The following is a 20,537-nucleotide window of genomic DNA, read 5'->3' as shown; positions in this document are numbered from 1 at the left end:
TTAGCACCATTTTAATCATGAAGCCTTTTTTTAAACAAACAACTTGTATTTATTGTCCAGGAAGATCAGACTGGAAATAAGCTCGTCATTTATGTTCTCTGTTCATTACTTACAACCCCCAGTCTGAATCACCAGTGATCCACTCGAGATTGAGAAAGGCTGAAATGCAAACTCTTACAGGACTATTTATACATAGATACAAATGGATTAGCTCAAGACAAAGGTAAAGAATATATTGCAAGGAAAATGCTTTTTGAGATGTCTTTGAAAATTCCACCTTTGTTTAAAAAATATTCATGCGGTATGCAAATGTGCATTCACAGTAGATGTTTTTGCAATATATCTTTCCTGACAGAAGATGGCATCCATTGCAGGATGAACTGAACCATCATCACCTCATATGGTGTTTGAGACCAGCTCATTTTAACTAACCATTAGTCCTCTTCAACTTTCATATTTCAAAGGTCCATAAACTTTACTGAAAATGTACATTTACAAAAACAGAAAAAAAACCATTTCAAAGCTATTTCTTTTCTTGTACCTTTGCTGATGCAATGTTACTCAAAGCATTCTGCAGTGGAATGACAGCATCAAAGACTTCTCATCTGTGAATGTACCCAGGCTCCAACATTTACAGCTCCTGTGCCGTATATAAATCTACACAGGCAATCTAAGCAATAAATACATTTACATGAATATTTTAAGAGGCTGGTTCAAGTTTACTTTTGCAAACTGCGTAAGTCAGTTTCAGGTGTGAAACGACAAGTGTACTAATTTAAGGGGTGTGGTTACTGGAGAAACTGAACTAAAAATACTGAGTTATGTTACACACATAACATTTTCACTTTTTTTGCATAAAGAATAGCAACTAACTTTTCAACCAAGTTGTGCAGTGAGCATCACAAATTCTGATCAAATTGTAAACGTACTAGCACATAGGCAACATGGCACAAGAATGTTTTTGTTTAGATGGTTCACGTTTGCATGAAGATTGCTTTCTGTGAGGGGCGCACATATATATTTGCTGTGTATTGGCTTGGCTCCAGCAAAAAAAAAAGAGAAAATCAGCTAAATTAAAATCAAGTGTTTTGGCTTTTATTGTACATATAGTGATATTTATTTCATTTTATTCAGCTGGATAACGCAATTTTCTGCTTGGCGGGCTGACTATGATGGAGATGACAACAGTGCGCAATGTGGTGTACCTACTGTAAGGATAGTTCTGTCTGGAAATATTCTGAGGTGTGAAAACAAAGAAAGGATAGTTGTCCAAGTGAGAAGAAAACTACAAATAGAGCAACAATGTAAGAAAATTAAAGCGCATTCCTCTTAATGCTGTTGCTGTTCTGTGCATCACTGCGCCCCCCCTACCCCAATCCCAACTGCAAGACACAGAAGCTACAGAAGAGGTTCTGCACCCTTGCAAATCCTAGCACTCGGCACGCTTCCACTGTAAGGTCTAACACACTGGCGCTTAGTGCAGTCAGCAGCCATGAACACCTTCATTCTGGTGCTTATCTGCTAATGTACATGCATGCTTTATTACGATGAAACACTCCCGAACGAATTTCTCTAATTACCTGCTTCATTGGCATTGCTTACCGGGGTCATGAGATACGAGATAAAGCAAAAAAATACTGAGCAGTCTTTTGTTTTCTCAAGTAACGCATTTATGTTTAATTAATTTCAATGTTTAAATGTATAAATTAAATTTATGAACAGATGCTATCATTACACTTGCAGTAAAACTAGGGATAAAGTAGTTTAAAAACTTTCGCCCCTTACCAGTTCAGTTACTCTGTATTGCAAATATAGCAGTATCAGCCAAAACAGGGGAGAAGGCCTAATGGGAAATGTGGGAAATGACCTGCAAGCCTTCATCATCTGCCCAATGGGAGGTGATTGTCAACTGCCAGGTGACAAAGTTGATGCTGGTCAGATCAGGTGACTCCTTCTTACCTCCCCCTGACAATATTAAGAAAACATCAAGCAGCTGAGTATTACCAATCAAGAAGGAGCCTGGCTGAGCCATGATTTAGGGCAGTCATTGCAAAAACTCTTGCTTTCTCCAAATCTGAGATGATCTTGATGAGATCTGTCCGTAACCGAAAGAATGCAGGGTCTTCCCTATATGTGAACAATCACTGTGCAGCAGCAAGAGCCTGTCTCTCATCTGCGTGGATCCGCAGTAGAGCCTGTGCTGCGGGTCCAGGTGATCTGACGTCCATGAGGCCTGAGTGCTGCTCTTCACAGACCCCCACACAGCCTGCTGCCTAGGGGGAGGCGCCCCCTCCTCCTCCAGGGCCACGAGTCCTCATGTCGTGCCAGATCTTCACCAGGGGCTCCCGGTTCTTCCAGATCAGCTCGTGCCCGTAGAAGACGTACCAGCTGCAGCAAGAGGGGATAAAGAAAAGCCATATGAAAACAGTACAACACCAGGCATGCAGACTCACGGTGACTCTGCACTTGTATGTTTAACACTGGTTCTACGATCATCATCTTCAAGGTGCTTTCTTGATATCCCATTTTTCACGTCTGAATTCAAATCACTGCCTGTTTGCCTGCCAGTTCAGAAACAACCTCCCCTTTTCCATGGGAAATCAGTGCTTGTGCTCCTCAGTTTCCAGAGTTACCCACTGATGAACAGAGTATGCACTACACTGAAAGCAGGAGGTGTTTCTGGAATAAACCGCCCAGCAACGCTGTTGACTCCCTGAGATCCTTCAAGGAAAAGCTGGGCGAGATCTTTCAATCAACAAGCTACTTACAAGCACGCAAGCAAGATGGACTAAAGGGCCTTTTCTCATCTGTAACCTTTCTTATGCTCTAGTGCTCTCCAGCAAGGGCCAGTTCCCGCAAGAAGCAGACAGAGGCACAGCAGGCAGGGAGGCATCAGGAGGCTGGGCAGTCAGCTCCCCCTGAGAGAAGGGCGAGGACACGGGCTCACTCACATTCCGAACAGGGCTCCCCCTAAATGAGCGGCATGGTCAAAGAACCTCCATCCCAGAATGAGGCCAGCCGTGTCCATGGCGACGATTGCTTTCAAAGCCTAGAATGATGAAAGGGAGACCATACAAGACGAAAAGGCATCATGCTGCTGACACTGCTAGAAAGAAGAATGACCAAAAAAAAATTACGACTAAAAACATCATAAAACATTATGTGGATTTTAGTAATAAAAAAACACACAGACCTTCTTAGCCCCAAAATACCATTTAATACTTAAAGTCAGTTTAGAAAGAAAACCAGAAATAATCTAGGAGAGAACAAAATACCACTTGCAATGATATGGTCCAAATTCAGCAACAATACATCTATTCATTTTCTAACTGCTTCATCCAATTCAGGGTCACGGGGGAGCTGTAATCTATCCCAGTAACAAACGGGTACAAGGCAGGATACACCCTGGACAGGACACCCTCCCATCACGGGGCAAACACAGACACACGCACCCTTTGGGCTGTGGGAGGAAACTGGAGCACCCGGAGGAAACCCATGCAAACATGGGGAGAACATACTGTACCAAGTCCATGCAGATGACAGCCCAGGTCCACAACTGAACCCAGGGGTCCAGCACTGCAAGGCCACAACGCTAACCACTGCGCCACCATGCCACCCCTCCGTTACAATCAAAAACTCTTGTTATCAGCAACCACGTAAACTGCAAAAGAAACCTGGGAGCAGCACATGCGTTCATGTGGGTGTGTGCACACACATTTCAGCTGAGGTCTCAGCCCTTCTGTACCACTGAGCTGAAAGCAAGCGGTAACAGTGACAGAGGTAACGTCCGCTAATCCGTTCGTTCTATAAATGTCTGCAAGTGTGTTTTTTCTGCTTAGGGAACACCGTAATTCGTTGCCCATGCCAACGAAGAGCCTTGAATTTGAGTATGACAGCTGCTTGGCTACTCACACTGCCAGCTGTGAAGGTGAACATGGGCAGGAAGATGATGGCCAGCTTGGCCTCGGGCATCTTCGTGCAGACCGCAGCCAGGACGGTCATGATGGCGCCGGACTGGGGGCGGACAGGAAAAGACAAGCTGCAGTTTCTTGGAATTAAAATCCCAAAGCTCAGTTTCAATACTTTTACCACAAAACGTCAAATTGAATTTTGATTGCACGGCTTGAAAAAAAGTCAATGGGAAATTGTGCACTGCATTGTGTAAATTCAATGCTTTGTAAAAAAAATAAATTGAATCTGCCATCAGAAATGTACATTGGGGATTAACAAAAGCAATGCGAGGCACTCAAGTGAAAAAGGATTGATTAACACTTGCGCAAGCACATCTCCCCTGATTAGAAATTGTTTTCAATATTGTTTTGCATTACTGTCTACTCCAGATTTTACCAAAACTATTTCAGTATTTCCTTTAGGTTGGTCACACTGCAGTAGCATACTGTTCCTAAAACAGAATTTAATCTCTTAATTAAAATTAAATTAAATCTCTGTGCACTTGTAGTACTTACAGCTCCGAGTGAGGGGCCTAGTCTACCCATGGCTGTTTTGCATACATAGCTTACGAATGTTGAAATCACACCTGAGAATGACAAAGATTGAGCAGAGATAAACGAAATGTTAATGAAAACTGCATCACTAACCAAACGTTCTGAACTACAATCATTATTTGCTCTCACACGTTTACAGGTTAAACTGAATTAAGCTCATCTAGCCCCCTTGGTAGTTAGTAGTTAATTGATCCAAGATTCTCATCCAGTCCTTTCTTGACAGAAACCAGGGTACTGGCTTCAACAAAATAGCTGGACATCTTGTTGCACACTCCCACAACCCTTTGCATAAAAAGAAAACCCTCCATTGATGGTTTTAAATGCACTTCCACTTCATTTTCTCTTGCGTTATAAGGTTCATTTATCATTGAGGCACCTAAATTCCCTAGTGTGATGGAAAACTAAAATGAACAAAACACCGAAGGGATCTGATCAAGGACGGCACTTGCTAGTTGTGTTTGGCGCCATCATCTTAGTCTCCTGCCCCCATGAAAGCCCTTCCCTCACCTGCGGAAAGGTACACAGCCATGAACTGCTCGCGGCCCAGCAGGGAGACGACGCTGGAGGAGAAGCTCCACAGCACGTACATGTTGGCGGCCATGTGGAACAGGGAGTAATGGCTGAAGGTGGAGAGGATCATCGGGGCGCACACAGCCTCTGAGAGAGATGGCAAGATGCACCAATCAGACTCGAGCAGCTCAATCGGCATTCATCGGTATACAGCAATACAGGCTTATATACTTACACGTAACAGTCGGTCTTCAGCTAGGTTTGCATACAGTAGGAAGCTCCTGTTGGCAAAACATCTGACTGGGGCTTGCTTTTAAGTGTCAAAAATCCTATTTAGTTTAGAATAATAATTTGGAATATTTTTTTAATTATTCAAATAAAAAAAAATGTTCCAATTACAAGCAGGTCATGTTTAAAGCATCTACCTTTTTCAAAATCAGTAAGTTTTCCAACATACTGGTATGTTTTAATGTTTATATTAAAGCAATCATTTACTGAGCAAGGCTTTGTCCATTTATATCCTTTGTAAGATGAATTAAATTACCTACATGCAGGCTTTTAAACTTGTCAATATACAACATGCAGGAATTTAAATTTTAAGTCGTGGGTGGCAGTGAATTGTACTTGTTTTAACACACTCACAAACTACACTTTTGATCCATCAACAACTGACAAGCAGCTGTTTATTTCTATATTCATTACATGAACTGATTCTTGGTCTTGGTGTGCCCAAATAAACCCACACTCGCAGCTGCATCCTAATGTGGATTAGCACTTTGTGTCTGGCTTTGCCCGGTTAGATGAGGACAAACAGCAATGCAAACACAATGTACGCCTTAGCTACAGTAGTTGAAGAGGCTTAATAAAGCAAGCCCAAAGGTTAGATGCTCACTGGAGGCAGGACTGGAGGTGAAGTATTTCATCATGGTCCGTTGCATGGAAGGCACTCTCCATAAACAGAACACCAGTGCGTTAGCAGCGATAATCCCTGTGGATACAGAAGGGGAGAGGAGAACATTAGGAGTGCATGATGCTTAGGGACTGCAACAAATTCCTTAAATGTCTTGCCAATATTTCTATGATTTCAGAAACCCCCCTCTAACTTGCCTTATAAAGCCATTTTGTTCAGTCATGAAGCCAAAAGTGACATACTGTTAGGCAAGAATTTATCTTGTTTCAAATAAGAAGTGAACTGTACCTATAGCTCCAAACCTTAACTTTCCAGATGCCTTTGAAGACAGACTCGGTCCTCACTATTGCAAATAAAACATTTTCTTCCTCATCCATCCATTTTATTACCGCTTCTTCCAATTCAGGGTCACGGATTGGCCAGAGCCTACTGGGTGCAAGCAACGGGCTTCTATTCTTCTTGTGTGCTAAAATATCAATGCTGGAGGCCATTGCCTGAGAGAACACTACATTGTGTGTAATCGTACGTGTCATTTAAACGTTTTCTCCAGTACTGGAAATTTGTCGTTCAGGAACTTTATCATAGAGGAATTGAAAGACAGAAGAAATCTAGTTGCACACAATACTATGAAATTCTCAGTCAAAAACTATGCAACGCTGTTGCACCTGAAACAACCTCCAATATTCACATGAAATCACTTAAAGCTTTGCAGGTTGGGCAAAATATACTAGGCCTCACTACTTTCATTCCAGACCACTCCACTTTCCACAATTTGCAGGTCCCGGGCAGTCAGAGGACAACCTGGACAGGTTCTGTCAGAGTTCAGCTTGTCGAAGTCCAGAAATGCAAAAATGATGATATTGCACCACACTCCATGATGGAGGGCTATTTTACGGCAATATAAATGTATGGGGCTCAATAACTTTTAGCAACACAATCATTGAAATACCTAAAAATGCAAGTACTGTGGAAACACTGCACTAGTTCTTAGCAAAGATTTTTTTTTAACTTAAAGGCGAACTGCAACTCTATTTTTGTATTTCGAGGTTAAAAAGATTTGGCATTGATAAGTGCATTTCGAACTACAATGAAAGTAAAATGTATGCAGTAACATTCAAAACCTCCCATTTAGATCGCAAAATAGACCATTTCCAGGTATGTGCAGCACCATGTTCTGGGATTCAGAACAAGGCAACAAGACTTCAGGTGACGTGAGGCGGCCCTATTACATTGTAAACAGGCTTGTGAATACATCTCTTTGGATCCAATAACTGCGAGGCGGTTTTGATTATTCACTTGTTAACTACGCATGCGTACAACTCTGGAACATTTCCGTGATTAATTGTTTAACACAAACATCAACTGGAAGGCTGACCCACCTGTGACTGTCCTCTGCCCCTCGCTCAGGCTGTTCCACCACTGGTTCACCTGAAACAGAACAATAGCGGTTCAGGTGAAGTCTGAGAGCTGACTCCACCAGCGGTGCCAGTAATTGGAGTCCTCAGTCTGTAAAACACAGTGTCTGGGCTTTGGCTACTGCAGAAACTAAGAACATAAGAAAGGTTACAAAGAAGAGGATTCCTTTCTGCCCATCTTGTTTCCTTGGTCTTTTTAACCCAAGGACCCCATCTGGACTTTATGTGAAGCTTTCCAGGTGATCCATTTTGAAGACACTGCTGGCATCTTCCTCCACAGGAGATATCAAATCCACTTGGTCTACTACTGGAGCAGAGCTCTAGAATGATCCAGGCAATACCTTTCTGGATTTTAAATACCTGATCCTAGTTCTCAGAGTGAAAGAAATGGGAGTTTTGTACATGTCCCTTGAGTGAAGAGAAAGCTACAACACAACATTTTGAGTTTAGTTAAACATTAGTCTGCAAGACCAATACATTTGCCACCCATAAAGGCAAACAAAGCCCAGTAACTCCCAACCCAAACCCAGCAGGTCGTCCAAACCCTGAACTAAAGCCCTAGTCTGCAGCTCCGTCTGTACCTGTTTCCGGATATCTCCCTGCTTCTGCGGGCGGATCCTCTCGAGCCAGTCCGCCCGGACCTCATTGAAGTAGCTCTGGACTCTGGACTTCAGGGACTCATACTGCCAGATCGCCGCCGTAGCGAAGGAGCAGCCTGTAAACTGACAGGGTCTTAGTCACAAGGGCCTGCGCTTCACCGCTCAACACGGGAATGTCCGGTGTCAGAAGGTCGCCACACTTTCCTCTCACGTACAGATATGAGAAGTGAAGAAGATAAGAGAGCCGCCCGGGAAGTGAGATAATAATATAATTTCTTGTTTTTGAAGTTTTTTGCAAACTATGCAGTCTAGTGGCTTGAAGTAGGCTTTGTGCTCAAATATATATAAAGATGCTGCCTGTCCTTGGTTAGTAAGATAAGGGGCATGTATTTGGTAAGCTGGCAGTACGCCCAGAATATGAAAAGAACTAACTGTTGTCTACTCTGCAACTCAGATATAATTAATTGGCATTTGTTGCTGTTTTATCATTTGTTTAGAATGGGTCATAATAACTCTTTTTGTTTTAAGGTATAAAGGACCATCTTCAGCTACTTATTTTTAAAGTCTGGTGGTTGCAAGCTGGACTTCCATATGCATATGAATAAAGAGACTTGAGAGACACCTGAACTTTTTCATTTGTTTGACACTACAGAAGTCACAGTTTTATTTTTTTTTCTGGAAAATTTCACCGCATAAACTCACAGGCATAAACTCTGCTCCACATGGGCTCAGCCCGTAAAAACCTCTGCTGGACGCGCAGGGAAGGTACACTGCTGTGGACCAGGCCACGTGTCACCCAGGTCAGGCCACCCTGGCTGCTATGGGAGTGTCCAGCCACAGTCAGCCCCCGGCACAGCCTGTATCCGAAACTTCCCAGGACAGGATTCTGCCCCATGTCGCCTGTTCCATTTAAACCTAATGATGGGTATGTACAGCTGGAAACTGGAAAGACATGACTAACAGAGACTATCCATCCTTCGGATGAGATGTAAAACCGAGGTCCTGACTCTCTGTGGTCATTAAAAATCCCAGGATGTTCCTCGAAAAGATTAGGGGTGTAACCCCGGTGTCCTGGCCAAATTTCCCATTGGCCCTTACCAATCATGGCCTCCTAATAATCCCCATCTATGAATTGGCTTCATCCAGGTGGATGCTGCACATTGGTGGTGGTGGAGGGGAGTCCCCATCACCTGTAAAGTGCTTTGAGTGGAGTGTCCAGAAAAGCGCTATATAAGTGTAAGCAATTATAAAAAGCAGGTAACACATGGTCACTTTTACTGTTTTTGACCCCTGCCCCCATTTTCCTGCAATCTTGGTCCATGTGGGCTACGAAGAGACCCCCCAAAATCACCCTCACCACCAGACGAGAGCACCTACCCCTAAGGTGAATACCATGGGCTTGAAAAGCCTGGTGAAGGACCGGGCGGCGGCGGGGGCCGGGGGTTCCGAGTGCGGGGCCAAGCCCTTTTTCTGGACCGCCGTGTTGCTGGAAACCAGCTGCCTGCGCCCCGCATCCTCGGCCTCCACCGGCTTCGTTTCGGTCTTCTTCGAGGCTCTGCGAAAGCCGCGCCGCTGCTGCGTCAGGAAGGCGGCCCTGCCACGCGAGAAGGAGCGCGCGTCACGAACCGCAGAGCCTCTCGCGGACGGGCGGACGGGCGGACGGACCGCGGGGCCGCGCGGCCAGCGCCTCCAGCCCCTCATTGCCCTGACACACTCGCACGCGCCTTACCCCTCTCGCATTGCCCACCCCGACATACCCGCTACACACACAGGCGTCAACCACATTCTAGCAGCTTTCGAAGAGCAATATGTAAAACTGTCAATAAAAAACCTTTATGCGTGTACTAAGTGTGTTTAGTACACGCATAATGCGTTTATAAAGCCTACATTGTAAAAATTACATTATAGCCTAAAATCAATATAACAGATTGTTGACATTATACGTCTAATAATAATAATAATAATAATAATAATAACTTAATAATAATCACTTTATTAACCCTTTACAATTTCTTGCATTAGGAATTTGTCTTTTTGCATACCCCAGCTTGCTCTCCATGAGACACACAGACAGGGGGAGAAGCTTGGGGTCAGAGTGCAGGGTCTGCCATTGTACGGCGCCCCTGGAGCAGTTGGGGTTAAGGGCCTTGCTCAGGGGCCCAACGGAGTAGGATTCTGCGGGATTTGAACCGGCGACCTACCAGCCACAGGTGCAGATCCTTAGCCACAGAGCCACCGCTCCGCTCCGTCTACACTTAGTATTAATGTTCATATAAACAATAAACCGGCTTTTGTCCGAAGAATCTGAATGATTGTTTGCTGAATAACAGATGTCTTTTGTTTTACTTCGCAACTTGTCAAAAGTTAATTAAGCAATTAAGCTCCTCTTGTTTTGAGCCAGACCTACAGATTTGCTAGGTAAGCGAGTTTTCAAACATAGTGCCATTTACCAGACATTAGCAAATGCGCTGACCTTTACGGTACACTTAAATAGTTTACAAAAAAAACCTACACTACTTACATCATTTTTATAATACTGTATTTGAAAATACCGGATTTGTCATTTGACATAAGCAAAAACAAACACGACATTAAAAATGTAGAAAAGCACGATCTGTGGTTTAATAAGAGATCTACAGACTCCAATGATGGAAGAGACCCTCTATAAATCGAGTTACAAAAATTGCATAAGGTCAGTCTGTCATCAGCTTCTTGTTTAGTTATCTTTTAACGTGACTTAACGAGAGTCGACAGTCGACTCAGTAAACGCTTTACATACTGGTAAATATTTAAGGCACGAACCTGCTTCCTCGGTAAGATAAAGTTAGGATATCCCCCTTACTCCAACATAAGAAACAACCCCTCCACGCCATGTCTGAATTATCCCAACCAACCAACCCTCTGACATCCCCTACCGGGTCAGCCCTAGAGCTTTCTATTGGACAACAGAGCCGCCGAGATCCCACAGGGACACCTAGCGGTAAGGAGGAGGAATACAGGTATTTCTTTCAATGTCTAATATCATTCTGTATACAGGCAATAACATTTAGATACAGTTATTTTAATGTTTGAACTCTTTAACGAGCTGAGAAATCCATAATTTGTACGCAACCTACAAAAATTTGTGAAAAATGTTTGTGATAACTGCAGTAATTGTCTGTTTAAAGCTTATGTGTTTGATGTATTGAACAGTGGGCATCACACAAGTGCAATATTTCCAGTCCACATGTGAACTTTATATAAAACAGAACCTGCACTGCAGATACAGAGCCTCATTTATGTAAGAAGAATGCCTAAACACATTGTTATTGTGGAAATTTTAAACCTTTGTGATGTGACAGAGGTAACAGATGTACTTCCCTGAGCTGGGAATTCCTAAAATAATGTTTTGATGTGAAATATGGAGGTATTAAATTATGTTCTGAAAGCAACTACTATAATACTGCAAAGGAACAAGTAATAGGTTTATTCCATGCTGAAAAGAGAAGAAAGAAAACACGACGTTTCGGCCGTGGAGCCTTCTTCAGGTTGTTCACACCTCAAGAAGGCCGAAACGTTGTGTTTTCTTTCTTCTCTTTTCAGCATGGAATAAACCTATTACTTGTTCCTTTGCAGCCTACGCATGCTGATGCAGGTACCCACCTGAACTACTATAATACTGTATTATATCTCCTTATGATTTCCTTACAAGTCCCTCTCTTTCTAGCACTGGATTACTTGGCCATACATACAGTACACTGCCCGTGCGATCTCGGGTGGGCAGTTTCTCATTCTGAACAAGTAATAGGTTTATTCCATGCTGAAAAAAAGAAGAAAGAGAACACAACGTTTCGGCCGTGGAGCCTTCTTCAGGTGTGAGAGAGACACGGCAGTAGGCAAAGGTAAAGTAGCAGGAGAACAAAGGTTGGGAGGGAGGAGGAGTGAGAGGCGGGAGCAGGGGACAAAAAGAGAGGCCAATCAAGAGGTGTGAAGTCAGAATGGGTGCAGAGAGGTGTGAAATGAAACTTCCAATGAATGGAGAAAATTTAAAAGAACAGTAGTCTGTCGTTAAGGGAAGGGAGAAGGTGTGATCCTAGCTGCAGAATAATTTTAGTTTCGGTGGTCTTTCTGATGTATGAGTTCGGAAAACCATCTTTGAGAACACAGACAGAGAGATTAGAGTGGTCGTGGCCGTCAGAGGTGAAATGAGAAACAATGGGCTTGGAGAGATCTTTAATCTTTACAGCCCTGACGTGTTCTCTGAAACGGTCTCCGAGTCTCCTTCCTGTTTCTCCAATGTAGATGGCTGGGCATTTACTGCAAGTAAAATTTACTACAGTAAATAAGGTTGCTGGAGGTACAAGATGCTGTCTGGGTGATCCGGAATTGTCCTGAGGGGCCTTGAATGAGTGTGGTGGTGGCTGTGTATTTGCAGGTGATACAGCGAGCTCTGTTGCAAGGGAAAGTGCCTGGTGTGGATGGTTGTTGAGGGCGGTCAAGGGAGCTGTGAACAAGGAGGTTACGCAGATTAGGTGGTCGGCGATATGAAATGATAGGGCGATCAGAAAAGAGGGCCCCAATGGAGGGATCATCCTGTAGGATTGTTCCTTTGCAGCCTACGCATGCTGACGCAGCTACCCACCTGAACTACTAGTTTCTCATTCTGCCCAGCAAGGTTTTCTCTATCAATCTCTATCAGCATGTCTCTCTGGACGGTACTACTCAAGGCTAATGCATGTTCTTCAGGAGCAGTGTTACTCCGAAACCTAGACAACAGACCTAAAAATTCTCACACAATGTCTTTGGTGACCCATCTTTTATAAATCCTTTCAGGAGGAGAGACAGCCCACTGTTTGTCCCCTGTTGCAGTACAGCTGACACTTCTCTGCAAAAACCAGCAGCTAAGTGCTCCGAGACGAGGATGCGTTTCCACCCTGTTGCTCAGGCGATGCAGTGGAGGGTGATGAATGTGATCTGGTATGCTGCAGCCTATTGCAGATCTCCCACTGAGCCCCTGGTGAGGGGGCTCAGTTCCTCAGTTCTGGGAGTAGTATTATGTCATGTAAAAAATAAATTCAATTCATGGTCTTTAAAATGCAACACACTAGTCTGGTTAACCCCTCTGAAAGAGGATTTCAGTGAGGGGCTAATCATTGAACCTCAGTCACATTATCACATCACATCACTTTCACTTAACCACTTTTCCAGTTCAGGGTCGTGGAGTCTATCCTGATAAATATTAAGCGCAAGACAGGATATGACCTTGATACGACCCCAGTCCACCACAGTGTGCGCACACACAGACACAAAAACACACTCACACGAGAGACAATTTCTACAGAAGCCAAGTAACCTACCAGACAGATGGGGAACCACAGTGCTGTGAGACACCAATGCTAACCACTGCACCACCATGCCTCCCTCTTTGGGTCTGAGTTTGGCCACGTTGAGCCATTGATCTTATTGAAATTTGGAAGCTGTGGGCAAAGAGCACCACCTGGTGGTCCCAATGTGTTATTGCTTGGAGTCTCACTTCCACTGAAGGGACTTTTAAGCCCCGGTGGACTAAATTCTTCAAGCCCAAGAAACTCCATTACCTCACCACTGTATACCTCTGTGCAAAATCATCCCAGGGACTTATGAAAGTGAGTCCTAGGACAACACTTTAGGCATGGCAGATTTAAAAAAAAAACAGTTCGTTTTTAGCTGATGTTACTTTTCAAGGTGACATAATATTGCTTTAATTAAGGGCTAACCTAACCTGGAAACAGAGCCTCAATCTTGTTTTTGAAGGTTACTCTTAAACATCTGTGTATAATGACTTGCAAAAATTAAAACGAGAATTTATTCATCTAGCAAGGGCTTTATTCAACTAAGTCCATCCATCTTCAAACCTCTTTATCTGATACAGGGTCATGGCGGAGCTGGAGACAAGCAACAGGCACAAGGCAGGATATACCCTGGACAAGACATGAGTGCATACCTTCGGTTCTGGAAAGTGGCAGGATATTGATCTTTCCACTCCAAAGAATCTCTAAATCTCTCCATGTAACAAATTGCGTGCCTTCTTAGCCAGTAGATTGTTGACCATTTGATAGTGATGGCTCAGGGGTGTAATTTGCCCTTACACTGCTTGCCTACTTGAGCAGATCCCCAGCTGTTCTCTTCCCCCTTTAGAGCTACCTCAGCTTGCTCTTGCCCTGGTCGTGGAGAGCCGTACCCCAAGAGCTGCTACGGGTCACCCTTAAATCGGCAGATTCTCAACGCTCCGGACAGCTTTCCTTTGACTCACTGACACAGCCGAGTTGTTCAGTTAAGCTGTTTACAGATCATTTCAAATAAGAATCCCAACACCTTCAGATTTTCAAGGATGACTGTTTTCAAGGACCACTGTGCCATTCCTGACTTAAGCGAACCAACTTAACCAACTAAGTTAATGAATTGTCCAAAACTCAAGATATGTTTTATTTATTCAATGACATAACCTACTGTATGAAACCTGCTGGACCATGGCTCTTTAGGACTGGGTTTGGCCACGTCTATATACACGTCTATAGCCTGCTATAATGGTCAACATACTATGGTCCGCAGTGAAAACAGAGAGACTTCTCTCTCGCCAACCACCCTACTATAGCACTGTAAGTACATTCCCCATTGTTGCCATGGACACGCACTGGTTGCACTAGCACACGCACCCTACATCCTCTGGAAAGCTCTGAAACGCGGCTTCCAAATAGGGGAAATTGCACGGTACACACAATGGTACTAATCAGAAAGTGAAATGTTTAAAAGAATTTCATATAGTCTGACAACAGTTGACCCCTCCTTTGCCAAATGATGATCCGTGTGTCTTATCTGTATAAATTGCCAAGTTTGTCCACTATACTTCCAAATTATTTTTATTCCTTCAACAGTTATGTGTGAACAATGATTCTATATACTCCAATGCATATTCATGCTTGTTGACTTGAAACCTTAAAAGACGTGGATTTTGGAGGTGAGACACTAAAAAAAGTGCAGTACATACTTTCCTACTGGTTTTAAATGCTCACCGTTCGGAAGGTTTTCATGCCTTAGTACGCCTTGATGTTACAATGGTGTCGTCAACAGCTGTATATTTCATTTCACTCTCAACGCTGCACCAGCCGGGTGTGTTGGGAGGGCAGGTGGTTGTCTTTGTAACGGGGGTAGACTGGCCCTTTAAACGCGCACTCTTTTGGTCTCTGTATTGTGGCTGGCTGGTGTAAGCGAGAAACTGGCAGCTTGTTGATTACTGATCTCATCACTTTCACATCGGGGAGCTTTCTCTGTCAAGAATGAAGGAATATTAAAACTACACCTTTGCGTCTCTCTTCCCCCCACTTTCTTCTGACCAGTGATGAACAGAAATAAAAGGGCTCGAGAATCTGTAAGTGGCATTCAGGATCAACGAGCTCACGAAAGTATGCAATCCGATTTCTAAAAAAAAAAGAAGCGTTTCGCTTCCGCCTTGATCTCAGACACTCGAGAAAACGGGAGGACGTGGCAACGTTTTTAGCGTTTTTCCAGTGTTGTGTCTTTCCTTATGAAGATGGCGGCTCCAGTTCTTGCCACCAGGGCTGGAACTGTCAGTAGTATCGGCAGCAGCACCAATTCTACAGCCAGCAGCACTAATAATAATAATAAAATCCATCCGAGCTTGCCCGAGCTGGATTTCAGGTCCGGAGCGAGGATTGAGGAGTTGAACAAGCTCATTCAGGAATTCAGCAAACACGACCAGCGAGAATATGACGACCAGAGAGCCCTGGAGATACACACTGCAAAGGATTTCATATTCTCTATGCTTGGTAAGGGAGATAATGATAGATTATAAAATGTCCTTTCCCCTCTAATTCATGTTTATCTCGAATTTAGAATCAAAACAGGTAGGATCACTCTGCCACAGTGGTAGTTATAGAGCCATAGTAATTTTTCCCTGTGGTGTTGGAGAACAGAATTAGTACGTATCTCAGTGATATTCTGAATAGTTGTTAATCCCTGGTGCATTTGTTTCATGAGTTTTTATGAAGTTCAGGTAGGTTATGCCCTTCGATACAAGCCATTTCTCTTAATAGCAGATTAGTTACTATGCATTGTATGCTTTGGTTCAAACTAGGTACTCTTGTCAATTTTTGAAGTTGCTTTTCTCAAATCTGCGTGGGGCTAAAAGTGAGAATATTACTGGAATAACTGTTCACTGACATCAAATGTGTTCCTTGCAGTTCATTTTCTTTATAATCACACAATGCCGGCTAACACAGGTCTTAATTTCACCAGGTACGATTTATTCTGGTCTCGAGAGATGATATTTTCCCCCTTATGCAATGTAATGATTTATCAATGTAATGATAAATGTACATTAAGAAACTAACATAATCGCCATCACATCATAGTAGCTGTTATCATGCCATTATGTATTTATAATCTCTAATCGATTTCGTTTCGTCGTTTCATCTGGCGAAGCGGACGTTTTGCTTAGGTTAGCTTTTCAAGGGGACCGGGTTCAACCGCAAAGTGATTCCACCATTGTTGATCGCACCCGAAGCTTAAGAAGAAATGAACAAATCTAGATGAAATAAAATACAGATATTAGATATTAGTTTTATAATGATCAGGAAAATACAGTCAACTTTTGTCCGGTTTTAAGAAAATAACTAGAAGGGATTGTGTAGCGAAGCTGTGGAGGGTTTCTTTGTAACACTCAGTGTTTTTTAAGGTGATTTAACACCGAAGATATCTGGAAGCTGACAGGGAAATAAATGTACATAACATTGTTCAGGCTCTCTGATAACGTTTTCGTTATTTATAGTTATTTTCATGGATTCAGAAGAAAAGATATTCAAATAATAAGCCACCATCGCTGCCTTTTTCAAATGATATTGTTACACACTGCTGAGCTGATGTGGTAATTACTATAATAAGTGTTATCATAATGATTTTTGTTCAAAACATGACTGACTCCTTCAGTGTTAGTCTAGGGACTAAGGGATGCTATTATTAATTATGAGTGGTCTTCCGCAGAACTTGTAAAATGCAGGTTCTCCTTATTGCAGCCAAAAAACCACAAAGAAAAAGAACAGTTCAGAAAAAAAGGCTTGGCAGTGTAACAGCTCTTAGATTGTAAGAAGCCTGTGCCTGTACTGTATGCCTAGAATGTTAGTCAATTTGTTTCAATTCTAGTGTATGATATAATAGGAACTCATTCCATGTAAACCAAATTGATTTACATTTCAGAATCTTGTGTTTAAAAAAATATCCATCACTTCCAAATTTTATGCTTGCCCCTTGTTTACAAGTTCTAGCAGCATTCCTCATTTGTTTAATAGCATAAAATGTGGCAGCTGTTGAAAGACGATCACCCTTAAATAGATTATGTGCGTGGTGAATTCAGATAAGGTTATACAGCCTACTACAGCTTCAAAATGGTAGTTGTTCTGTGCAGTTCAGCAGATTAACATTTTTTTGCCAGCTCAAAAATTCTTTATGAATAGTTGCGCAGAGCAGTATTGCTGCACACCATATTAGAATTTGTTAAAATGAGCACTATAGTAGAGTTTGTTAAGCCTTATTTAAGGCTTTTTGAAAACTTGTCCTCTCTAGGGTAATTAAAACCAATGTTATGAGGATGAGAGTCTTTTTGTCATTGTTCGGGTATGGTATCCAGGGAATCACTGACATTAGAGGTGTTAATAATACTTTGATGTTTTTATACTGTTGGGCAGAATGTGAATTATCCTTGCCTGTCTCATTGCACTTGATTTAAGAGAGTTGTTTAAAGCCTGTTTTCTTAAATCTTCATCTAAGAAGAGAAACTTTAGATGTAAAAAAGGCGTTCCCTTTTGCTGTTTAGCAATGAAGATCAGGTTAAAATAAATGTTACCTTTTCACAGATAAGATTCTGAGGTATGTGTAGATACAGTAGTTTGCATACTGCCAAGCTTTGTTGCAGTATTTGCTTGAGAGACATTTGGCCCTGCTCTCTCATCTGGTTTTTAATAGCTAGATGATTGCCAGAGTCCCATTAGAACTCTTATTTAATTAACCCCTCCTTCAAGAAATAATTGAAAAATGGTTCACAATGAACAAAATAATGACCCAGATATGTTATGTTTTCTCTGTAGTCTGTTGTCACCAGCCCAGCAGTATGTTTCTGAGTCAATTTTGTGAGACACGAAACATGAAATGACATGAAATCACACCAGCCTACCAATGTGATAGTGATTTGGATGAGTAACTCATAATTATAGAGAATCATGTGTTCTCATTCAGGACCGGAGCTACAGTAAACCACACAAAATTATTCATTATGGCCTTTCACCACCTAAAACGTGCAGGCTTATTCTGTATATGAACTAATACATATGTTGCTTTACGCAACCTAAAACGGACAGACTTATATATAGTATGAAACAAAAAAATTGTCAGATTCCTCAATTGGTTTCATAGCATATTGTTATTTATCAACATGGGGTCAGTGTTGAGTGATTTTTAAAAAAGCATGTGTTGGTCTTGCGTATACTACCTGTCATGTCAGTAGTATGTGTGCTCAGCTTGCAAAAGACAATTTTTGCTCTGCCCTTTGCTTACCTCTACTGCCAGAGGGGACATTTAAAAATGCTTATCTGACATCACTACTTGAAGTGTCCTTTTGTACCATGTCTGTAAAACCTGCATATTCTGTATTATGTATCCTAATGCAGAATCTGCCTCACCTGACCACAGTGTATAGAACAGTGTGGTCATTGTTAAAATTGATCTTGCTCTTCCACTTTTCTTCAACTATTTATATTAATAATCGTGCCATTCTCTAATCTCCACAATACAGCTAACTAAGCCTGTGCTGTGCTAATTTAGCTTAAGTAAACTGAAAATATTTCAGCTGTTACAAATTAGCTACCTCTGATTTGGCTGAATTATTCAGCTGTTTAAGGGTTTAATTAATACTTTAAACAGATTTTGGGGTTGTCTGTTTTTGTGAATCCCATTTGGTTCTGTACATGTTTTTATTTCCCATGGTTGCTCACTGCCTGCTTTGAAAAATGTGAAAATTTTACATTCGCAGAGGGTGAATCCCACATACTGTAGGTAGTTTTCTAGTAGCTTTCAAAGAATAATATGGCAAATGTTCCATGAAACATCCTTGTGCATTTAAAATTTTACTAAGCCTACCTTGTAAAATTGATGTTATAGTCTAATATTTCTATAAGACATTGTTGACGTTCTATGTCTCAAGTTAGCATTAATGTTCGTATTAAAAATAATCAGGGTTTTATCCAAGGAATTTAAATGATTGTTTGCCGAGTAACAGTTGACTTTTGTTTGTCTCCACAACTTGTCAGAAGTCAATTAAGTGATTAAGCCCCTCTTGTTCTGAGCCAGAAGAATAGTAGTCTGGAATATTGTATAACTTCACTCGCCTGCTGGGAACAGAAAACTATTTGTTCTTTGTGAATCTCAGTTGAAAAACCCTGAGTTCTAAAAACATGTCTTCCATGCAGTGTTAGAGCAACAGGCTTTTTGAATTTTTCTATTTGAGTTTGTTTGTTTTTTAATGTTCAGTGACATCCATGAAGAATAAAAATAGAACATAATGTGTTTGCTGGACAATAAGATACTGGCCTTCTGCCTAGTCTTTTAGGTTTACGATTTAAGAATGTCTGCTGTAGTGATTTGCCGCCTGCAAAGCTACAGTCAATAAAATAGATTGTTGTAAGGAAAGAAAACGTAACCTTGGAAAACCTAGAGGAGAAGACAAAGAAAATCAAGCAGATGCACAAGGTTTGCAGTGATGTGCAATATATCGTTTGTTCATTAAGGCATTGTGATTTCTAACTCAAGGACATAAAAATAAGAGCTAGTGTATGTAAAAGTGAGAGCAGAGGCACCCTTTTTTCAAAATGGGCTGTGGAAAAAACTATTCAGCCATGGTGTTGAAGCCCATAACCTGACGTTTTAAAAAAATATCTGGATAAGATCAAATCAGTTGCTCACACGTCAGACATGCTGAATTGCTGCCTCTCGTTTGTAACACATTTTCCCATATGCTTATGAATATTCTTATATTTTATCTGAAACCACTGAAATCATTTTTATCTTAAACCCTTGTGTTGACTTGTATAGAGCTCATTCGAAAGCTCTGCTTCAGTCATTAAACCAGCTGTTGTGAAGGTGGTGTTTCTTAAAGTAACGCTTCTCTGAACTCCCGCAAAAGAAGAGGGTAGAAGCAATTTAGACAGAGGGGTGGAGCGATCGATATCGTAGGCATTTTCAGTGAGCTGCCTGGGAAAAAGCAGCGGTCTTTCATGTTGGTCTTAAAAAAGTCATTTAAGTGAAATGATTGCCATCACACAAAAAATGACGGATTTCACATCTGAAGCTTTTGCCTTGGATCTCCCTTGTTTCAGACTTATTTATTACAGGAGACTGTTTTGCAAGCCACGATGAAGAAGAGTTTCAAAGCTCTGATCTGCTGTTGATCCCCCTTGCCTTCATTCTTTTGAAAGCCCAGTTTCACCAAACAATATTGTATTGAACACTAAGGTGGTTAACCTTCTGATTCAATGCTTGTTCCAAGCTAGTTTACCATGAATCTGGACATGTT

The 20,537-nt window shown here is 41.9% G+C and overlaps 2 protein-coding genes across 3 annotated transcripts in view; one reads left to right on the top strand and one right to left on the bottom strand.

Annotated features, from left to right (window-relative positions):
* Positions 1 to 1,073: 1,073 nt before the first annotated feature.
* Positions 1,074 to 10,829, bottom strand: parlb (presenilin associated, rhomboid-like b). Of its 2 annotated transcripts, none has more exons than XM_088913618.1 (10): positions 10,742 to 10,829; positions 9,317 to 9,533; positions 7,922 to 8,062; positions 7,305 to 7,353; positions 5,908 to 6,003; positions 5,013 to 5,162; positions 4,467 to 4,537; positions 3,913 to 4,014; positions 2,952 to 3,049; positions 1,074 to 2,388 (listed from the first exon to the last, which is right to left on the bottom strand). In XM_088913618.1, the coding sequence occupies exons 1-10, from the start codon at positions 10,810 to 10,812 to the stop codon at positions 2,274 to 2,276; spliced, it is 1,110 nt and encodes a 369-aa protein (XP_088769744.1). In that variant the 5' UTR covers positions 10,813 to 10,829; the 3' UTR covers positions 1,074 to 2,273. The 2 variants fall into 2 exon arrangements, with proteins under 2 accessions (XP_088769744.1, XP_088769745.1); XM_088913619.1 differs by lacking the exon at positions 10,742 to 10,829 and adding an exon at positions 10,141 to 10,670.
* A 4,236-nt stretch (positions 10,830 to 15,065) lies between these two features.
* The window catches only part of LOC148836573 (nucleotidyltransferase MB21D2), a 39,312-nt gene continuing 33,840 nt past the window's right edge, over positions 15,066 to 20,537 (top strand). The window contains exon 1 of the mRNA XM_088914366.1: positions 15,066 to 15,744. Coding sequence (XP_088770492.1) covers positions 15,483 to 15,744 — 262 coding nt within the window. The 5' untranslated portion in view covers positions 15,066 to 15,482. The remainder of the gene's footprint in view (positions 15,745 to 20,537) is intronic.

The sequence above is a fragment of the Atractosteus spatula genome, chromosome 4 (genome assembly GCF_055471065.1).
Source record: "Atractosteus spatula isolate fAtrSpa1 chromosome 4, fAtrSpa1.hap1, whole genome shotgun sequence".
Classification (NCBI taxonomy): Eukaryota; Metazoa; Chordata; class Actinopteri; order Semionotiformes; family Lepisosteidae; genus Atractosteus; species Atractosteus spatula.
Note: the sequence above shows the minus strand (reverse complement) of the source record. Positions and strands in the feature narration are given on the sequence as shown.

Bases quoted from the DNA above. Each gene is read 5' to 3' on its own strand.
- parlb (XM_088913618.1), bottom strand. From the start codon at position 10,812: ATGGCGTGGAGGGGTTGTTTCTTATGTTGGAGTAAGGGGGATATCCTA. The intron at 9,534-10,741 runs GTTCGTGCCTTA...CTCGCGTGGCAG, and splicing joins TTATCTTACCGAGGAAGCAG to GGCCGCCTTCCTGACGCAGC. The intron at 8,063-9,316 runs GTAGGTGCTCTC...AGACCCTGTCAG, and splicing joins CCATGGTATTCACCTTAGGG to TTTACAGGCTGCTCCTTCGC.